General features: G+C 34.8%; 2 protein-coding genes across 2 annotated transcripts; one reads left to right on the top strand and one right to left on the bottom strand.

The window, feature by feature from the left end:
- The first annotated feature begins 850 nt into the window (after positions 1–850).
- Positions 851–1,964, top strand: LOC121498235 (WD repeat-containing protein 61-like). Its single transcript, XM_041768337.1, has one exon. The coding sequence runs from the start codon at positions 901–903 to the stop codon at positions 1,726–1,728; it is 828 nt and encodes a 275-aa protein (XP_041624271.1). The 5' UTR covers positions 851–900; the 3' UTR covers positions 1,729–1,964.
- Positions 1,965–3,732: 1,768 nt separating this feature from the next.
- Positions 3,733–19,827, bottom strand: ADAMDEC1 (ADAM like decysin 1). Its single transcript, XM_041768336.1, is given in 14 exon segments — positions 3,733–3,916; positions 5,216–5,301; positions 8,492–8,669; positions 10,030–10,160; positions 10,837–10,918; positions 11,277–11,446; positions 11,950–12,021; positions 12,716–12,778; positions 12,989–13,175; positions 14,338–14,414; positions 15,839–15,920; positions 16,669–16,745; positions 17,615–17,730; positions 19,702–19,827. Coding segments are annotated over 14 exon segments (1,416 nt in total). The 5' UTR covers positions 19,790–19,827; the 3' UTR covers positions 3,733–3,909.
- Positions 19,828–20,405: the final 578 nt, after the last annotated feature.

The raw sequence follows: 20,405 nt of genomic DNA, 5'->3' as shown, positions 1-20,405 counted from the left end.
GAATGAGGGAATTGAAACAACAAAGCTATCTATTAGAATTTCATTTGTCAAAGATGTGAGTAACTTTGTTGAATTGGACAATAGTTTTCAAATACTGAAAGTAATATCAGATTTTTGTGCTATTCACATTGTAATTGTTTATAAAGGCTCATTTTTAAAATTTAATCCGCATTATAATTTTTTTCCAAAACTTTCTTAAGTATAGGCAATAAGCAAATCAATAAATGATTAATAGCATTTGCTTATTTCTGTAATATAATCTTTCCACAACAGTCCATTTCAAGCTACCAATGTGACAGCACTGAACATGCGGTAGACATGTAGAGTTGCACATCGTTATATTACACTTCCATTACACATAGTAGAATGAAACAATCAGAGAAGCATAGGTTAAAATGTAGTGTAATAGGAAGTTGTAAGTTTTGAGTATGTCCTTTGCTTTTGTGATGATTAAGCAATGTGTCAACCTGAGAGCACTATGAACTGTTCAGATTAAATACTGTCTTTGGTGTGTCTACGCGGGTGTTTCTGGACTACTGTAACATGAATCTATGGGCTCAGTAAAGCAGATTGCCCTCTTCAATGTGGTTGCATGTCATCCAGTCTGTTGAGGCACTGACTAGAACAAAGGGCAGAAAAAAGAGGAATTCACTTTTTATTTCCTGTGTGCCTGCTTGAGCTGAGACATGTCATCTCATTTTCTCCTGCCCTTGGACTAAATTAAACTGCCAGCTCTCCTGGTTTTCCAGCTTGCAGATGGCAGATTCTGGGACATCTCAACATTCATAATCATGTGAGCAAGTTCCTCATAATAAATAATTCTTCAGACAAGTGTGGTGGCTGTGCAGCCGGCAGGGCAGCGAACTGTCTGGCCTGTAGCCTTCCTCCTTGGTTGAGGAAATGACCAACCAGTACAGTATTCTCTTCAAACAAGAACAAGCCCATGATGATGCCATTTGGTCGGTTGCCTGGGGGACAAACAAGAAAGAAAACTCTGGGACGGTGGTTTCGGGGTCCCTGGATGACCTGGTGAAAGTCTGGAAGTGGTGTGATGAGAGACTGGACCTACAGTGGAGTCTAGAGGGACATCAACTGGGCGTGGTGTCTGTGGACATCAGCCATACTCTGCCCATCGCTGCATCCAGTTCTCTTGATGCTCATATTCGTTTCTGGGACTTGGATAATGGCAAACAGATAAAATCTATAGATGCAGGACCAGTGGATGCCTGGACTTTGGCCTTTTCTCCTGATTCCCAGTATCTGGCCACAGGAACTCATGTGGGGAAAGTGAACATTTTTGGTGTGGAAAGTGGGAAAAAGGAATATTCTTTGGACACGAGAGGAAAATTCATTCTTAGTATTGCATATAGCCCTGATGGGAAGTATCTAGCCAGTAGAGCCATAGATGGGATCATCAATATTTTTGATATTGCAACTGGAAAACTTCTGCACACGCTGGAAGGCCATGCTATGCCTATCCGTTCCCTGACATTCTCCCCGGATTCTCAACTCCTGGTCACTGCATCAGATGATGGCTACATCAAGATCTATGATGTACAACATGCCAATTTGGCTGGCACGCTGAGTGGCCATGCATCATGGGTGCTGAATGTTGCATTTTGTCCTGACGACACCCACTTTGTGTCCAGTTCATCTGATAAAAGTGTGAAAGTTTGGGATGTTGGAACAAGAACCTGTGTTCACACCTTCTTCGATCACCAGGATTAGGTCTGGGGAGTAAAGTACAATGGAAATGGCTCAAAGATTGTGTCCGTGGGTGATGACCAGGAAATCCACATTTATGATTGCCCCGTGTAAACACCAGAGTCTCGCAGGCTGGTGTGCAGGTCATGACATTCCGTACCTCTCTAGCTTTAACAAAACAGAGTGTTTATTGGAACAGAAGCTTAAATTTTGTAGATATGGTATCTGTTCATACTTTAACATAAAGTGTTCATAACACACACACACACAAACAAATAAATAAATAAATAAATAAATAAATAATTCTTCACAAATTTCAGTCTCTATAAATATGTCTATGTATATATGATATATAATAATGTATATAATAAAATGCATGTATCCATAACTAAATACATATATAAATATATTTCAATATGTAAATATATAAATATATTACTATCTATCTAAATATATATATATCTTCTGTTTCTCTGAAGAACTCTAAGAAGTCTCTGAGAACTCAATAAGATTTACTATAATTTATTTAATTATAAACTTATACAGGTTGTTTTTGAGTAATGGCTGTGTTTCATAACCAGCTTATAATATTCCCAAGACATCTAACAATTGACACTCACAAGCTCATTTTTCCAGCATGCCATTATCTATAATTTTTGTAGCTCAGTCAGTTTTACTATAAGAAAACTTTACCTGAGCATGAAGAAGGGAAATATGCCAGAAGAAATCCTTTTGCCTTGGAGGAATTGGTTGGATGTCCACATCAGACCAGTGGACAGCAAAAATATTGACAATTCCTGCCTGGGGGCTATAGCATGGCTATCCATGACATCTGTCATAAAGCTTCAACTGTAGCCCTGGTAGTGTTAAACCCACCAATGATAGTGAGGCAGTGAAGGGGGAGACAGGCAACACCAGGAGAAGGGCTTTCTAGAAGGTTATTCTTTGCAAAGCACAATCTTTAGAAGTATGTCTCATTTCCTGTTCCTCCAGTATAAACATCAATGGAATTTTGATTAATTTTTTTGAGTAATTGTTAAAAAGTATTTTTATAGGAAGAAGTCTAATCTTCTGTGACTGGCCTCAAGTCATTTCATTCGGGGCATTAAAAGATGATGCAGCTTTCTTTTATCATTTCCACATTATGATGCCCAGTTTTCTGTGGCAATACTGTTAAGAGGACCACAGGGAAATATTTTAATTAATTATGTGAGACTTTAACACCTACCACAAACCTATGACGAAGCTCAAAAAAATTTCATTTTTGAAAGTTACCACACACTAGAGTCTCAAAAAGTTGTGGTTTTATTCATTGACATTATGGGGTACGTTAAATCAACAGATGAATGGAGCAATCCTTGAATGTCAAGCTAAAATGTAAGCATGAAGACTTCTCAAAATTAAGACTCTATGTGACAGTGAAAGGATACATGATAAGGTGAAAAATGTTTATGTTTAATTAAAAATGTTTATGTTTAATTAATCTTGACATCATACAGACAACTACCACACTTCTAAGCGCAAGGTAAGTGGAATCCTGAGGAGTAATATATACATGACACATGAATTCTGTTCTCCCTTCTGCCAAAGGCTTCACTCATCAAGGGGTCTTATTTTGTCATGGCTTAAGCCAGTAAAATGAGAGTGGGGTAAAAACATAAGTCACTTGTAATTTTACAGTTCTGACTTGAGCCAACACAATTCAGCAGCACGGCTGAGGGGTTTTGGTCAAAGACTAATTTCTTTTATTCTCCAAAGAACAGAGTTAAGAACAACCTTCACCATCCTTAAAAATGCATTAAAGATTCAGCTTTAGAAAACAAACCATTTCACTGAGTACGTTTATCTGTTGCCTGGACTGAAAAAAATATAGGAAGCATAATGCCAAGTGAAAAGCAAAATATATCTAAGACAATGGTGAAAATATACAAGACTCTTGGTATGTTTATTTTATTTTATTTTAAAGATTTTATTTATTTATTCATGAGAGACACACAAAGAGAGAGACAGAGACACAGGCAAAAGGAGAAGCAGGCTCCATGCAGAGAGCCTGATGTGGGACTTGATCTCGGGACTCCAGGATCATGCCCTGGGCCAAAGGCAGGTGCTAAGCCTCTGGAGCCACACAGGGATCCCCAATTCTTTATATGTTTAGATTTCTTGATTCTTGTCCTAGCAAGTAGCATCTCAATGAAGTAGATCTTTTTATTCACTGATTAAAAGAAACAAAAATGGAAACAATGGTTACTACAAATCAGAAAATATTATGTAACATTGATAATTAACATTTATGAAATTTAAGTAATAGTAAGAACCCTACTGAATGATGACAGCACTACCTCCGTTTTGTAGGTATTTAATTAGAAACACTAATTAAATAACTTGGTTTGAAGTCCTGAAGCTAGTTTTGGGCAGAATGAAGAAAAGAACTGAAGTTTCCTACATCCAAGTCCAATTTCCTTTCCATGGTACTAGATTGCCAATCATGCCCAGTAATGGGACATGTCCACTTATCATTCCAAGCCCTGAAGTGGTCAAATGGGTATCTTTTGAGATGCTAAGCTTTTGTCTTTGTGACCAAATAAGAAGATGGGCATCATTTCCAGACTTCTCTACAGAGTGGATCACATCCGGAGTTTCAGCAGGCCATATCAAATGGGGCTTGCTGAAGGAGTGAGTGTTGTTCCCAGTCTTAGGACCTGGATGGTCCTTTCTTAAGGAAGTGATAGTTGATGGTGTCTGAGTCGATTTTTCCCTTTATAATGTCTCTGCAGGTTCAATTCCAGAAAAGATTCATAGAATGGGGTGGAGGGTAAAAATAATTTCCGTGTATTTTATCCTGAGTTTTCCCCATTTATAATTTTTTTTGTTGTTCAGAGACTATTTTTCACTGAAACAAAGGCCATATTCTGTCAGAGAAGTTGAGTTCCCTGGCCCAACTCATGTAAGATTCTATAAAACACAAAAATAATATGTGGATTATATCTTATTGAAACACTTTACAAGAAATAAAACCATCAAATCATATAGTATATGTTTGTAAATGTTATTGATCTTCTGACTACCTTGTAAATTATCAGTGGTTAATCAAGAATAAAACGTGCTCATCAATAGAGGGTTTTTTAATGGACTTTTCTTTCTCTCATCTTAGTTTGTATTAAACTCATTATGACCTAACAGAAATTTATAGTTTTTATCATAGATTTAAGTAATCTTAATCTCACAGATGACCATGTAGCCACTTTTCGATTACTATATTAGTGTACACACAACCCTGGGTTATTTTTGTTCAGTATTGTGGCTTTTTTTTTTCTTTCTGAGATTGGGTTATTTTAAAAATGTGAAGTTAAAAAATATAAAATAAATAATAAAGAATTTCAAAAATTAATAAATAAAAATGTTAACTAAATTGTGTTTTGTGCATTGTAGAACTCAGTGGCATTCCTTTCTCAAATCTGAAATAAGTGTGAGACAACATTTGGGTACAAAGAAAAAGTAAAAAACGTCTTACATGATATGGTTCAGAGTTTCTTTTCTACAGTCAGCTTTGGATTTTAATTTGCAGGTCTTGGCCTCACAGCAAGGATTGGAACATTCCTTTTAAAGCACACACAGTGGGAAAGTGGGTTCAGCATTTTTTCTATAGACTAAGTGCATACAATTTTAGTACAAGATGGCAAAGAAATTTCATTTTTTAAATTAAATTACTCTACTATACAGATTCCAGAGGAAATGACTAAGGAAACTAAATAATAGAAAAAAAAATGTTAAGTACAATGAAAACTACTTCTTAAAAGGATAAAAATAGAATTACCCAAGAATTACCACAAATAAATTTGGCCTAGATGGTATTGCATGTAAATTAATTTAAAACTTAAAGGGAGAATATTTCTATACTATTCAAACTATTTGAGGCTAGGGAAAAAAATTAAAATTCTCAATTTATTTTACTAAGCCTGCATAATTCTGATAATGAGAGCTGGTAATGAATATATATACACAAGCACACACATACACATGTACACACATGTATGCATGCACATGCACACATAAACACACGAATACACATGCATACATATACACAATTCTCATTTATGAATATAAATGCAAAATCTTGAATAAAATATTAACAAAACAGTAGTTTATTAAATATAATAAGCCTCCATTACAACTATGCAGGGTTTTTTTTTCACCAAAAGTAGAAGGGTGTCTCCATGATACAGAATAAAGTAATATTATCTATCACATTAAGAGATCAAAGGTACAAAACAACTAATATTATTGTGATAGTGGCAAAGATTAGAAAATAAAGATAATATATAAAGAAAGAAAATCTGATAAATAGCAAAAAATATCTAATAAAATAAACAATAAGCCACAGATTATTTATAGTCTGTATTTTTATGAAAATTCTGACAAATTCTATGAGAGAATGAAAAGATATGACATTGTAATAATAATTGGAAAGTATAAATCACATTTTCATTCTTCATATGTAATAAAATATTTGACTGGGGAAAAATAGAGAATCAACTCTAAAAACAATGGATGTGTCACTAAGATGGCTTTTCAAGATAATAAGAAAATAACATCAAAAGGAGTAATAAAGTAGAACCTAACATAAAAAAGTAAAGATTATGTATACTAATAGCAAAAAGAAAAATAGGAAATGCTTCAGAACAAGCTTCATCATATGCAAGAACTATGTGAAGAACTTTATATTTAACTTTCCTGAGAAACTCAAAGGCAACTAATCTTTTAAAACAATCATATAGTGAAAATGCCAGTGGCCCTCAGAGAAAAATATGAATTTCATGTATTTCAATCGAATCTCAATTCTATTTGTGGGCAAATTGATAAAAAAAAAATACCAAGAGCTATTGGAGGAATGAACACTGAAGAATGACTATGCAAATTACACCCTCCAAGATGAACACCCTTGCCACTGCAGGTATAACATGCATTGCATGGTTACAGTCACTAAAATAGTGTGATGCTTATGTGATATGTCTAGACAGATTGATGGAATGATTGTTTTTAGGACCTAGAAAAAGACCTAAATAGGTACAAAAAAATAGTAAAGTTGCATATGAAACCATGGGAAATTGGATTATTCACTAAGAGATACTATATAAAATTTATATACTACTTTTAAGGTAAGAAAACAGCTATTTAAAATTCAGCTGTTCATAAGCCTAACTATAGTTCTATTCCACTCCTTAAGAAGAAAATCAACATAAAATGGAAGCCCTACAGGAGCTGGCATATCTACTTAGAGCATATTAGATCTTACACATCACATGGACAGTGTTTCTCTCTCTCTTTCTTTCTCTCCTGTTCCTGTCAGTGTGTCCTGACCACACGCCATGTGTCTGCTGAAAATCAGAAGTACCTCGGAATGTGAACAACTTCAATCGTCTTCTACCCAAGAAGCCATATGGGAATTCAAGCAAGTAGGCATGAGATAACCTTACATCCAGCTTACTATAAAGTATCAACCCATTTTTAATATTTCATATTTCATTATAATTAAAAGAATATTTGTAATACTCTTTACAAATTATTGAGTGATATCATGAAATCTTCTAGTGTAATTCAACAGCTTAAAATGTGTAAGTAAATAACTGAAGCATAGAGAGATTATATGCCTTCCCCATTGTCATGGAGCTTCTTAAAGTAATGAATTAACCTTGGGTTGCCACAGGCTTCATTTGTTACAGGCTTTCGATCTTTGGAACTAGTTACTTAACTTTTCTGAGTCTCACTTCTCTAAATTGGGATAACAAAACCTATTCTGTAGGTTTGTTGTGAGTAATAAAGGAGATATGGTGTACATAAAAACTTATTTTTCAGATTGACACATTAAAAAACTCTTCTAACATAACTCATTTTTTTCAGTCTTAAAAGAAGATTGCTAGAAACACTGAATGTTCTCTTAGAAACTTAATGCGGGATTGCTGGCAAATATTCTATCAGAGACATTCTTTAAAGCACACTGATACCTTGCAGAGGTCAGATTTTTATAAAGATTAACAGAATTATAGTAATTATCTTAGATGTTTTATATTAATAGCCCATTTTCTACAGGTTTATGTGATTTTTCTTTTACTCCTTCTCTGTGTCATTTACTGCCTGGTTTATACATTGGCTTGGTGAGGGAAGGCCAGGTCTCACTATGGAGAGAACTTCTAGATCTTTAATTGTTTTCGCTCAACAAATGATCAACTGTGACTTACGTGATTTAAGAATTTCTGACTAATATGTCTAGGAAAGATAAGTGACACGTTATGATCAATGATTTACTTCTTTACATCAAACTTTATGCAATCATGTCATAAGTGCATCCTGGCTTTTGAAATGCCTTTCAAAATGTGTCTAAAATCAGTATTAAAAACACAAGTGCAGGGCACCTGGATGGCTCAGTCAGTTAAGCTTCCAACTCTTGGTTTCAGTTTAGGTCATGATCTCAGAGTTGTGAGATGGAGCCCCATGTAAGGCTCTGTGCTCAGTGTGGAGTCTGCTTGGGATTCTCTCCTTCTTTCCCTCTCCTACTGCCCCTTTCCTCCTTTGCACTATAAATAAATAAAATAAATAAATAAATAAATAAATAAATAAATAAAATCTTAAAAAAAAAAAAAGAATCACAAGTGCAAGCCTATTTTTTACTATGATGCCAAGCTTGTCTTTAGAAAGAATTTCCAAAAGAATATTTCTTGATGAAGAAAACAGCATAATTCTCATGCTGCAATAATTCTAATAAGTTTTTAAACTGTGGATATTTTCATACCTTAGGAGAGCCACAATCACAGTCTTCTCCTACTTCCAGAAGTTGGTTCCCACACACTGGTTTTGTTATTATATTTTTAGGGATTGGTGCTTGCAGCAGGCACTTTGGTTTTTGTGATAAAATGTATCTCTCAAAATGTGAACGGCAGGATGTACTGAAATCCTTTGGGAATTTTGAACTGTAACCAGAAGAAAAATCATGATATCTAGTGATAAATGAACATGAGAATCTGACTTGTCTAACTGTAGCACCTGGTTCAATGGAAATTCCAAATTCAGTATCTGGTTAGGACTGTACTACATTACATGTGGAAGGAGAAAGAGCATTATTTGGAAAATTATTTTCTTAGACACTGGGCTTGTAGAACTGGAAGAATTTAAAATCCTATGTGGAGAGGATCACTAGGTGGCTCAGCGGTTTAGCACCTGTCTTCAGCCCAGGGCATGATTCTGGAGTCCTGGGATTGAGTCCCACATCAGGCTCCCTGCATGGAGCTTACTTCTCCCTCTGCTGGTGTCTCTGCCTCTCTCTCTCTCTCTCTCTCTCTCTCTTGTGTCGCTCATGAATAAATAAATAAAATCTTTTAAAAAAAAATTCCTGTGTAGATTCAGGACTATCCTAAATGGCAGGAATGATAAATGAGCCTCACCATTTGTGATCACCATCAAGGGCTGAGAGGTAAGAGATAATAATAATGAATTAGTGAAAGGGAATAACTGCAGACTTAGAGGTTCTATGGATATATTTCTCTTCCTATTTATGACCATTTCAAGAGCAAGGTATTTTTTAAAAATTTTTCTATCCCAAATCCTTGACAAGTGACTGGCATTAGAAGCTATTAATAATAACATAAAAGTGGATTGAGTGACTAGTGATGGAGATACATAAGAATATGGTCATCATCTTAATTAGACACATAGTTTTTAGAAAATATATTATTATTTAACAGAAATTTGTACCTCTTCCTCTATTTGCCCATCCAATAGCAACCTCAGTTTGTTCTCTATGTGTATGACCATATTTCTGTTTTTGTCTGTTAGTTTGTCCATGAGTTTTGCATTTAGATTCCATTTCTAAGTAAAATAATATGATATTTGTCATTTCCTGTTTGATTTATTTCACTTAGCATAATGCTCTCTAGATCCATCCTTGTTGACATGAAAGGCAAGTTTTCATTCTTCTTTATAGCTGAGTAATATTCCACTGTGTGTGTGTATGTGTACGTGTAGCATTTTCTCAATCTATTCATTTACTGATATGTTACTTTCATATCTTGGCTATTGTCAAAAATATGTTAAGGTTAAAATTATTTTAAGTTAAAATAACATGGTTACCATACTAGTAATCTCTCACTTGGCATATTTAGAAATCTTAAATAATGAGCACTGATAAGCTGGTAAAACCTGCGCATCAAAAGATTATAGGGTGAATTAATGGAATTCAGCCACTGGTAAAAAAATACTCATGCATATAGATTGCATCTGAATTCTTTAAGATTTAGGAAATATATATTTTTTCTCAAGAGTGACAAGGCTCACCTCAGATACTGGTTCATCACACAACTCCCTGAGGGACACTTGGTATAATACGGAATATCAGGCATACCAAGGACATGACCCAACTCATGTGACATCAGTCCTACAAGAGCCACATTATTCTTTTTCTTAGCCTGGAAAACAGAAATATCTATTACTTAACATATTTAGCTATTTCCTAGTTAATAAAATAGTTCAATAGATGAAAAATAATGAGTCATTAAGCTCCTTTCTGTGTCATTGACTATTGTAAAATGTTGAATTAACATTTGAAATGGTTGACTCCAGTGAATCCAGCCATTGAATCAGTGCTCAATAAATATTTTCTGAGCTAATAAGGAGCTCTTGGTAAACCATAAATAAATTAAGGTAATTACATTCTTCATTCAAACTACTGTACTAGGTATTCAAAGGCCTCCAAAACCTCTTGTCATAATGCTTGATATTGGTATTGCTTGGCCATATGACACAAAAATGCACCTTCTCTGACCTCTCTGACCATTGATACTGAAGATAATTTAAAGTTGGCTCAGGCCACAGAGGGCATCTGAGTTTCCTTTCTGTTCTAATCTTCCTGTTCTTATTCCCTTACTCCAACTAAAGAATGAAGACTTCTGGGAGGGCCAAGGTAAGGAGATACTCTGTTTCATAATCCAAGGTATCTTCAGTGTAATGATTTACCAATAGATTCATGTCTATTTTTAGTTACTGGTTCAACAAATGTTCTTTGTGTTACCTCTGTATAATGCATCATTCTAGTCTTCATAGAAGACACAGAAACACAAGGAGCCTTACTATGAGTTTACAAACCTCAATAACAGCAACTGAAGATGGAGAACACAAGGAATTTGATGCTGCCATTCCTACACGTCGATTGTCAAAGCCAAGTCCACTGTGTGAAAATTACAGGCATATTGTCACAATCTGAGTTTCTGAAATCATTAGCTTTCGTCAGTTATATTTTAGACTTCCCATGTTGCTCCACCCTTTTTATACTCCCTAGACCCCAGAAAAGCTTCTGCTATTTCATAGTGTTATATGATCACAGATAATCATTACATCCAGGAGCCCATTTTAGTAACCTGACATGGATCTCCACATTCTTACAAGTGGATTCCTAATGGTAGAACTTCAGGCTCTCTGATAACTGCCTGAAGAGATAAAACTGAACAGAAATCTCTGCCAAAATCCCTTTGGGGTAACTATCCACTCTGCCTACATACATCTGGCCCTGGCCAGCAAGTGCTCACCTGAGTAGCTGTGCATGGTCATGTATCTTCATTTTTCTCAGGTTAGAACGATGCCAATTCAGAAAGTTGTTAAAGGTATCACCTGTGTTGGGTACCACCTTGATCTTATCACCATCAGACCAGATTTCCATACCTACCAATGCCACTTGAATGTCGAGGGTATTATAAATCTGTGGGAAGAGCATTTTTCTTCATGAAAATGTTTGAGATTTCTTTATTGCCATAGATATTTTGTTGACTATAAGTGATAGATAGATGTACTGCATTTTTAAAATAGAAAGTCTAGAAGTTGCTTTTGGGATCCCTGGGTGGCGCAGCGGTTTGGCGCCTGCCTTTGGCCCAGGGCGCGATCCTGGAGACCCGGGATCGAATCCCACGTCGGGCTCCCGGTGCATGGAGCCTGCTTCTCCCTCTGCCTGTGTCTCTGCCTCTCTCTATCTCTCTGTGACTATCATAAATAAATAAAAATTAAAAAAATATTAAAAAAAAAAGAAAGTCTAGAAGTTGCTTTTGCTATAGTATGTGTGACTTTATTTTATATTGATCCTTGCGTGCTAAATTCCCCAAAGCTGCTGAAATGAAACAGGACCCTCCCGACTCCTTATTTGGCAAAACCATAAGGAAGTCCCAAACTTCTATGTGGAAATACACGTTTCTTAGACAAATATCTTACCACATTGAGTAGGTTCATCACATCAAACACAAAGCTTCTTATCGAAGTTAGATTCCCCTTGTATATGTTATACTATAAAATACAAAATGCAAACATGTTTTTTAAAAAAATTTGATATGGTACAGATTTTAACATTTTAATAAAAAATACACATTCCAACATAAGTAAAAGCATGTTCATTCATCCCTGACTTATATAACACTGTTTCAACAAAGTGTTTTTAAAGAAAATAACTTTTTGGTTAGAAAAAAAATAGACATTCATATATATTTCACTTTTTCACTGAAAAGTGAAAGAAAAAGTTGAAGAAATCAAATTAACAATTTTAATATTTCTAACCAATTCAATGTTATTAAAATTTGATTATAAAGCAATATTTGCTAATTTAGGATCACAGATTCTAGTATTTTATGGATATAAATATACTTTGTAAAATGTATATAGTTCTGTATCTAGTTTATATTTATATAATAGAGTGAGAATTTTAATATATTTTAATAAACCATTCTTTTTTGTTTTTCATCATTGTGGTTGATTTCTTATAGCTATCTGGTATGAAGTATACTTCCAATATCTGAATATATTGGCATCAGGTGGTCAGTGAATGAGTGAGAATTACTGCCAGCAAGGCAGGTAGAAAATACATGATGACCAGGTGGCCAGAGTCTGCATTTTCACCTAGGATAGCTTACTTCCTGTGTTCACTCGATAAGAAAACTTAAAGATTGACTTAACTGCCCAAGAATCATATACATTTCATACTCACAAAGGCATTATCCAGCACCAAAAAGAGATCAATGTATTTCTCAGCCTGAAGAAAATCTTCTTGCTTTACAAAGAGTAAAATAACATGGTTAATATTTATCCTAAAAGATTGAAAAACTTGCAATGAGCTTTTTTTTCCCCAGAGGGAAATTAAACTTAAGAATAAATGAATTATAGGGTTTACCGATATCAGTAACTGTTGAACACAGCGGTATATCATATATCATTGCTGAGACAATAGTAAGAAATGATGACATAGGAAATCTACACTTACCTCTGGGCTATTGAGTGACCTAGAGGTTCGAATATGGCCTTGCTTCCTGCCAACATTTCTTACACCACAAGTGTGATTAGCCAGGTCTAGTTCCTCCTGGTTATATGTGAGGATAGCATGTTCTTCTTGGTCTGTGCTTTTCAAAGGCTTTATCACATATCTTTGGTTATGATGTGTGAAGTATCCCCTGTGAGATACAGAGACTCATATTTCAAGATTCTTTGCCACACAGAGTCACAGTACTGACAAGAACGGAGTATACCTCTTCCCAAATCCTAAGCTTTAGTTAGTTTTCATTCATACGCCTTCCAGCTAACTTTTACTAACTTAAGTTATAATCAGTATTTGTCAATAGAAAAATGAAGAAAAAGAAAATTCTAAACAAGAATTGCTAAGCTGAAACTATCCCAAAGAATTTAGAATTTATGTCATAAGCTCCATAAATACCTGTCCATAGTTTGTTTATACACTTAGCAAATAGGAATACCATGGAGGATGAAGTAAACAAGTGTTTAGATGCTAAGACCCCCAGAGATAAAGAATCATGGGCAAATTATCCAGAGGATCAGGCTGGAGCTAGTAATAGCTTAGAGAATTCTTATTTTTAGCAGGAAAATCAGTTCAGAAATGTAAAGTGAATTCATATGTTGGAGGATTACAAATGCAGACTAGATAGTCATTAAAAATTACATTGATAGGGATCCCTGGGTGGCGCAGTGGTTTAGCGCCTGCCTTTGGCCCAGGGCGCGATCCTGGAGACCCGGGATCAAATCCCACTTCAGGCTCCGGTGCATGGAGCCTGCTTCTCCCTCTGCCTGTGTCTCTGCCTCTCTCTCTCTCTCTCTGTGACTATCATAAATAAATAAAATTTTTAAAAAAAGAAAAGAAAAGAAAAATTACATTGATGAAGGCATTTTATGATATGGGAAAGGCTTAAGATAGGTGGTATGAATCATGTTAAAAGAATAATTAGGTATATTTGTTTCATATTTCAACCACATAAAAGATAAACATTTATATGCATAAAGGCTGAAAACATGACAAAATATTAGTGACAATGACCAATCATAAGCACAATTTTGTGGTTGTTACTTTTTTATTTGTACTTTTTCTTACTTTCCAAATTTTCCCTAATTTGCAAGAATTATCTTTGTAAGCAGAAATATTCACATGTGCATATGAACACATACACTTATAAAATTATTGTAAGGGTGATACTTTATTCTTCATTTTAACAGCATTTTATCTGCGTAGAATATTTTGCCAAGATTGTAAGATGACATCCAGGAAGACTCAATTCTGTATAATAGAATGGTGCTTAATGTTTAATAGTTTTGTAAGTGACTCACCTCAATCCATTACAAGTATTAATGCTGGCAACAGAATCCTTTTCATTTAGTATGTGTCCTTTATAGTAGCAATGTTCCTAAAGATGGAAAAAAATTTTTTTGACTACAAGAATAAACATATCATGATTGTGGTGAAAGCTGTTATTTTGAATATGTAGGGAGTTTCTTCAAATAGCCTCAGTAGCCAAACCAGTTTCCAGAAACAAAAACAATGAGAACTTGAGAGATTTAATAATCTGTTCCACTATCGACTTTGGAAAACCCATCTTTGATGGCTGAGTTGTCTTTCTGGCATTCATTTCAAGAAAGCAAAGTCCCAGGAGTGTGAACTTAAGTGGGCTCCTGATGAAAATGGGCGCTGCATCTGAGAAGTGGCCATCCCCCCTGGGATTGACAGAGAGCTCTCAGGTCTCAGCACCCACTTTTGAGAATTTGGCTTCCCTGTGCTGAGTCCCTAAGACACTGTGCATCACATATCAATAAAATGAAGTACCCATTTTTCTAGATTCCAGAGTTCTCAAGAAGTCACACTACCACTCCTGATATTAGCTGGTCCAACCTGTCATTTTAATAGGTGTGTTAGTGGAATCCCTTTACCAGCATTAAAACCACAGAAAATTTGTTTACAACTAGAGATTCAGACATGATTGCTCCATGTAAGCAAAGTAGGAGGTCACTTATGTAGAATGATCCAACAAAGCTTTTATTGTTCAAAATAAACTGACTTGTTTTAGGGTCAGAAATTCCATCCACATTTTTCTTGCCTTTGGAAGAAACCTTGTCATCATGAACATTTTCCTGTAAAGGACTTGGAAAAGGTACCAAATAGAGATATCATCAGCCATTCACACTTGAGCATGAATTAATTTAAATGTTACCAAAAATCCAGGTATCCACGAAATGAAAGTTTTTATGTGAGAAGGGAACAAAGAACCATTTTGTGACAGCAGTTTTGTCTTTTTATAGACATACATGTTTGGGGTTGCCCGGGGAGAGTGGCTCTGAGAAATTCACTTAGCTTGGTAATACACCATGATTGTCTTTTTGTATTCTCTTCCTTTCCTCCCTTGGCATTGATTTTCTATGTCTGACTCTAGGCCTTGGCATTATCTCTAGCATGTAGGTTTAATGAAATATAAAATTAAATTAATTAAATAATTGATATTCCATTTCTGATCTCAGGTATATGCATATATTATTCACAAATAGTAACTAGCTAAATGATGTTTCAAGTAGGTATGGGGGAGAATATTTCTAACTTTTGGATAAGATGGTCTAGAGGAAAGTGGACTTGTAGTTGCTTCTACAAATGCGATACTTTGAAGCCTCCCACTATCAGTAACCTTGTAAAAAAGCTGACTATGATTTTCTCATCTATTGTCTCATTGGTCATAGAAGAGCACCTTGCTCCCTAGTCCTTTATTTCTTTTTTGTCTTTGGACCCTATGCATCTTACAACATAAATGGCAGATCACAGAAAGTCTCAGAAAGCATTCAGAACTTACCATGTTCGAGGGCTGGTAGTGATTTCCTCTCCCCCGGGTGAGTAATATGTTTCAGTGTAGTCTGGCCCCAGGAGATGTCTGCAAAGTTCAAAAAATTGCAAGATACACTTAGGGTGGTAATAGGGGCTAATGTTCCTGATATGATATTCAGCACTAAAAGAATGATTATGCCTACAGTGAGAAACAGCAGACATTTTGACCCGTTGATCCTTTTTCTAACATTGAAATGCTGCTACTGAAGCAAATCAAAGCATTAATTATATCCATTAGATTAAAGGGAAGAAATGCCCCCAGATACTTTTCTGCTGCAAATTCTCTGTCCTCAGATGGGTTATTTCGGAATTCTTTGTGCCAAAGGCCCAGCCTCCAGAGGGTCTCTGAAGGGTGCTGGGTCACAAATATGCATAAAAGACCATTATATTCAGGGAGAAGTTTACTAACAGAGGTAGAGCTTGATGGAGCCCAATCCCCAGGAATCTATCTCAAGGCTATGTGCCCTGAATGACTCTTACATATGTTCTTGTCAAAGCAGGAAGCCACGCCAACACTTTGAGTTCATATGGGTAGATTTTCAGTAAATTGGGAGAAGATTAGAAAGAAAAGCATTTATCTGCATTGTTCTCCTTGCTTTATATTTTGCATGAAATTTCCTTAGAAAGCCTCAATCTTCTTAGATAACATTAGCACAATATAATAATAATACCTAAAATTTAATGTATTTCATGTCTTCTATTTCAAATCACAGTAAATAGGGTCTCAAGAAGGTTTATTTTTCATATTCTGTTAATATAATGTAGTGATCAGACTTTCAGGAAGTACAACTTACTTGCTTTTTTGCAGGTGAAGAACAACTTCTTTTCCATTTAATACAATCTGATACTGAAGTTCAGGTTCATATCTTTCCTACAAATATTTAATAATATACTGATATCAATTTATATTTCTGAGTCGATCTAAAATAATTATAATACAATGATAAATTTAGTATATAGAGAAGCAGAATTACAATAGTAGAAAGTAGTAGAGTACCTCTACTATAAAATGGTTCTTATAGATTTCAAATATATAAAATAAAACATAAATTTTATATTAAGATGGATTTCCAAAAAGTACAATAATGCAGTAATAATACTCACAGATTAAACTAACTCTACTATGTAAGGTAGGAACTTACTATTTGCCCCACTGTAAAGTATACTGTCCTGTGTATCCTAATTAATCACTCATGGTATAATAATAGTAAGGCACATATTTTTATTACTTTAAAACCAAGTAAAATATACCAAGGGAAACTAACTAGAAACACTAAGGATTAAGGTAAAAATTATAAATATTTGCAGTAATGTAACCAAAAGTTAATATCTTTAATAAATTTTGTAAATATTGCCAATTAATGAGATAATGGTGAATTCTCCATTAAAGACAAAATGGCCAAGGAAAAGGCAATTCAGTGGGGCAGGAGGTGATGGTAGGGTTTGGTGAACTTGGCAAGAAACATTTCTTTCTAGAAATGGTTGCTCTTCATGTGCTTCCCCCTATCCTCCAAACTTGAAGAAATGTCTAAGCAGCTTTATTCTTTCTGATAAAATGATATAGTTAACTCTCTTCCTACTACTTAAATGTAAAAGCATCCTGAGAATTCTACATTCTTTCTTAGACCAAGGGGAGCTGTAGATATGGGCTTCAAAAGGAACTATTAGGCATCACCTCTATTAGTAAAAAGGCTCTTTGGTGGCTCTTTGTGAAATCTCACCATCATTCACATTACTTACATCTTTGCCATTCTCTGTCTGGTGGTTTTGTATCTCCCTTTTGTATAAAATGTGTAGTTTTTTAGGACGAACTACTTCATAGAGCTCTAATTCAGGTGTTTGCTTTATGGCTATTGCTAGAGAAAAAGAAATAATATTGATATAACAGATTTAAAGGTTTTGGGTTTTGTTTTGTTTTGGGTTGGTTGGCTTTGTTGAGATGGCATAAAAGAGTCCATTCCCATCCAGAAAGTAAGTATTAAGAAAAGCAAGGTCCTCCTTCCTCCTTCTCCTTATCAGCTTTGATAACAAAGAATTTTATTTTGCTCTATCTACTTATTGTGGAAAGATATGGAGATGATGAAATAATTCTTCAGATGATCTCTCAGTACATCAGAGATTTTTAGAACCAGAATTCTTCCCTGTGGCCCAGTTCACTCTTCCCATGTAGTCCTCTTCAAAATTGTTGATTTTCCTCTCCGTGTTCTCACAGATCTCTGTTTTTACTTTCTATGTCTTTTTCTCTTTGTGGTGCAAAGAGATTACCCCTGATTACCCCTTCCAAAAAATCCAGTATTTCATTAGCAGATAATACCTCATTTTGGGGACACCTGGGTGGCTCAGTGGTTGAGGTTGTGATCCTAGGGTCCTGGGATTGAGTTCCACATGGAGCCTGCATGGAGCCTGCTTCTCCCTCTGCCTATGTCTCTGCCTTTCTCTGTGTGTCTTTCATGAATAAATAAATAAAATCTTAAAAAAAAATACCGCATTCTTAGGGAAGACTCTACTTCTGTAATGATAAACTATTATGTTCTTTCTCTCATTAGCATTTGCTCTCAAGACTTCAGGTTTCATAGTAAGCAAAGTTATTTTATTCCCTGCTGGGGCAATTTCAAAGCATCAGATAGCAAGTAGGAAAATTAGATAGCAAGTAGGCTAAATGTCCTTCTTGATACACTTGGTATAATAGTACATAGACAGTTTTGTATTTTGCTTGCATCTAGTAGGAAAAGAACTGATATCAGAGCCAAAATATGTGGTCTTAAGTCCTAACTAAATGGCCTTATAAAAATTATTTTGCTTTCTATCAGTTTACTTATCTAAAATGGAGATTCATGTAAAAATTAAATAACATGAAATTTAATTATGTAGCACTAGTCTAGGAAGATGGGAGGTGCACTTTATCTACTTTTTCTTTTAATTGTTCAATCACCCATCGAAGTCAGTCTTATTTTTAAATGCTCCCATTTTCAAAGATAAATGTCAATGCTTAGAGACAATTTCCCATTGAAAGACAGGGTGACCTTGGGAACACCAAGAAGTTTTACACCTGATTGAGGTGGAGAACCTAAAGGAAAATAATCAAGCAAAAATTTTCTCCTACTCAACCCCCAGAGTTTGGCTATGGTGCTATCCCAATAAGGACTCCTTACACAGGAAAATAGAAAGTCTATAAATATATTTCTAAAAGTTTTTTTTTTAATCAATGGAGAATATGAATCCAATTAATGGAAAAAGTTGTGGGGTTGATGTTAGAATAAACTTAATAGATCTTTATGAGTAACTGTTCAGTTGGTTAACTTTTAATTTTGGTTAATATTGCTGTTAAGTTTAATTCAGTGCTAATTTTACTTAAAAGTCTTCCTTGTCATCCATCCTAGCACAGTTTTTGGTCAAATTCTATCTTGATAGATGATTTTCTCCTTATGGAGTAGAAAATATCAATGTTATTCAAGACAACATTGGAAATGGTGAGAAAATTCTAGATTTCTGGCCTGGAAGTTAATCCTCTGGTGTTATTTGGTTTGTGTGCATTTTAGAAAATACAATTATAGATCTAGTAGCATTATTGAATGAGAAATGAAATTTCAGGTACATCCTAACTAAATTATTATACCAATCACAACACCTTGACTATAAGCATGGAGTTTATGTAAATTGAGTAAATATACCAAAATGCCGACAGTAGTGAGCTTTGGGTCATACAAAAATGTTGCTTTCTCAAGAGTACTTTAAAAATGCATCAAATAAAAAAAAATGCATCAAATAAAAAAAAATGCATCAAATAATTTGACTTTTGTATAAGATGTCAGTATTGTAGTGCTTACCTTGAGTTTGAATGATGAGCCAGAGGACAGAAAGTAGTGTCAAAGACATGTTGCCTACTGCAGTTAGCTGAGAAGTGGCACAGAGCATGAAACTGGTCTCCCCAGCACTCTAGTTTTATCTTCCAGTACTTATCTTTACAAATTGAAAAAAAAATTCCACAAAAAAAAACAACCAAAAAACCTCAAGCATTCTTTGTGAGATTAGAGAATGTTTCTTAATAGTATTGGGAAATTGCCAAGAAATTGCAGTGTCAAGATCATGAGAATGTTCCTCATTTAAGAGAGGTGTTTATGTCTGTGGTTACAGCTTGTTAAAGAATTTCTATCTGGACAGCTGCTTGGCCCTGGTGTTTCTATAGTGGTGGGAAAGAATCAACTGAGACTGAGATGCTTATGTACATATTTGTATATTCACCAAATTGAACCATCACAATTGCTATTCAGTAACCTTATAGAGATTAATATAAAATTTTAAAAATATATTAGAAATCCATACATATTTTGAGAAATTGGCACAGAGAACACAGAATCTATAAAGCAAGTAGGTAAGATCTTACAATCTTACATAATGTAATCTCTGTGATCTTTAGTCTCCTTATATATAAAAACAGGTAATAACAATACTTACCTAGCTTCTTTTTTTTTAAGAAATTTTTTTTTTTAGATTTTATTTTATTCAGTCATGAGAGACACAGATAGAGAGG

The sequence above is a fragment of the Vulpes lagopus genome, chromosome 8 (assembly GCF_018345385.1).
Source record: "Vulpes lagopus strain Blue_001 chromosome 8, ASM1834538v1, whole genome shotgun sequence".
Taxonomy (NCBI): domain Eukaryota; kingdom Metazoa; phylum Chordata; class Mammalia; order Carnivora; family Canidae; genus Vulpes; species Vulpes lagopus.
Note: the sequence above shows the minus strand (reverse complement) of the source record. Positions and strands in the feature narration are given on the sequence as shown.

Excerpts from the sequence above, each read along its gene's own strand:
- LOC121498235 (XM_041768337.1), top strand. The coding sequence starts at position 901 with ATGACCAACCAGTACAGTATTCTCTTCAAACAAGAACAAGCCCATGAT.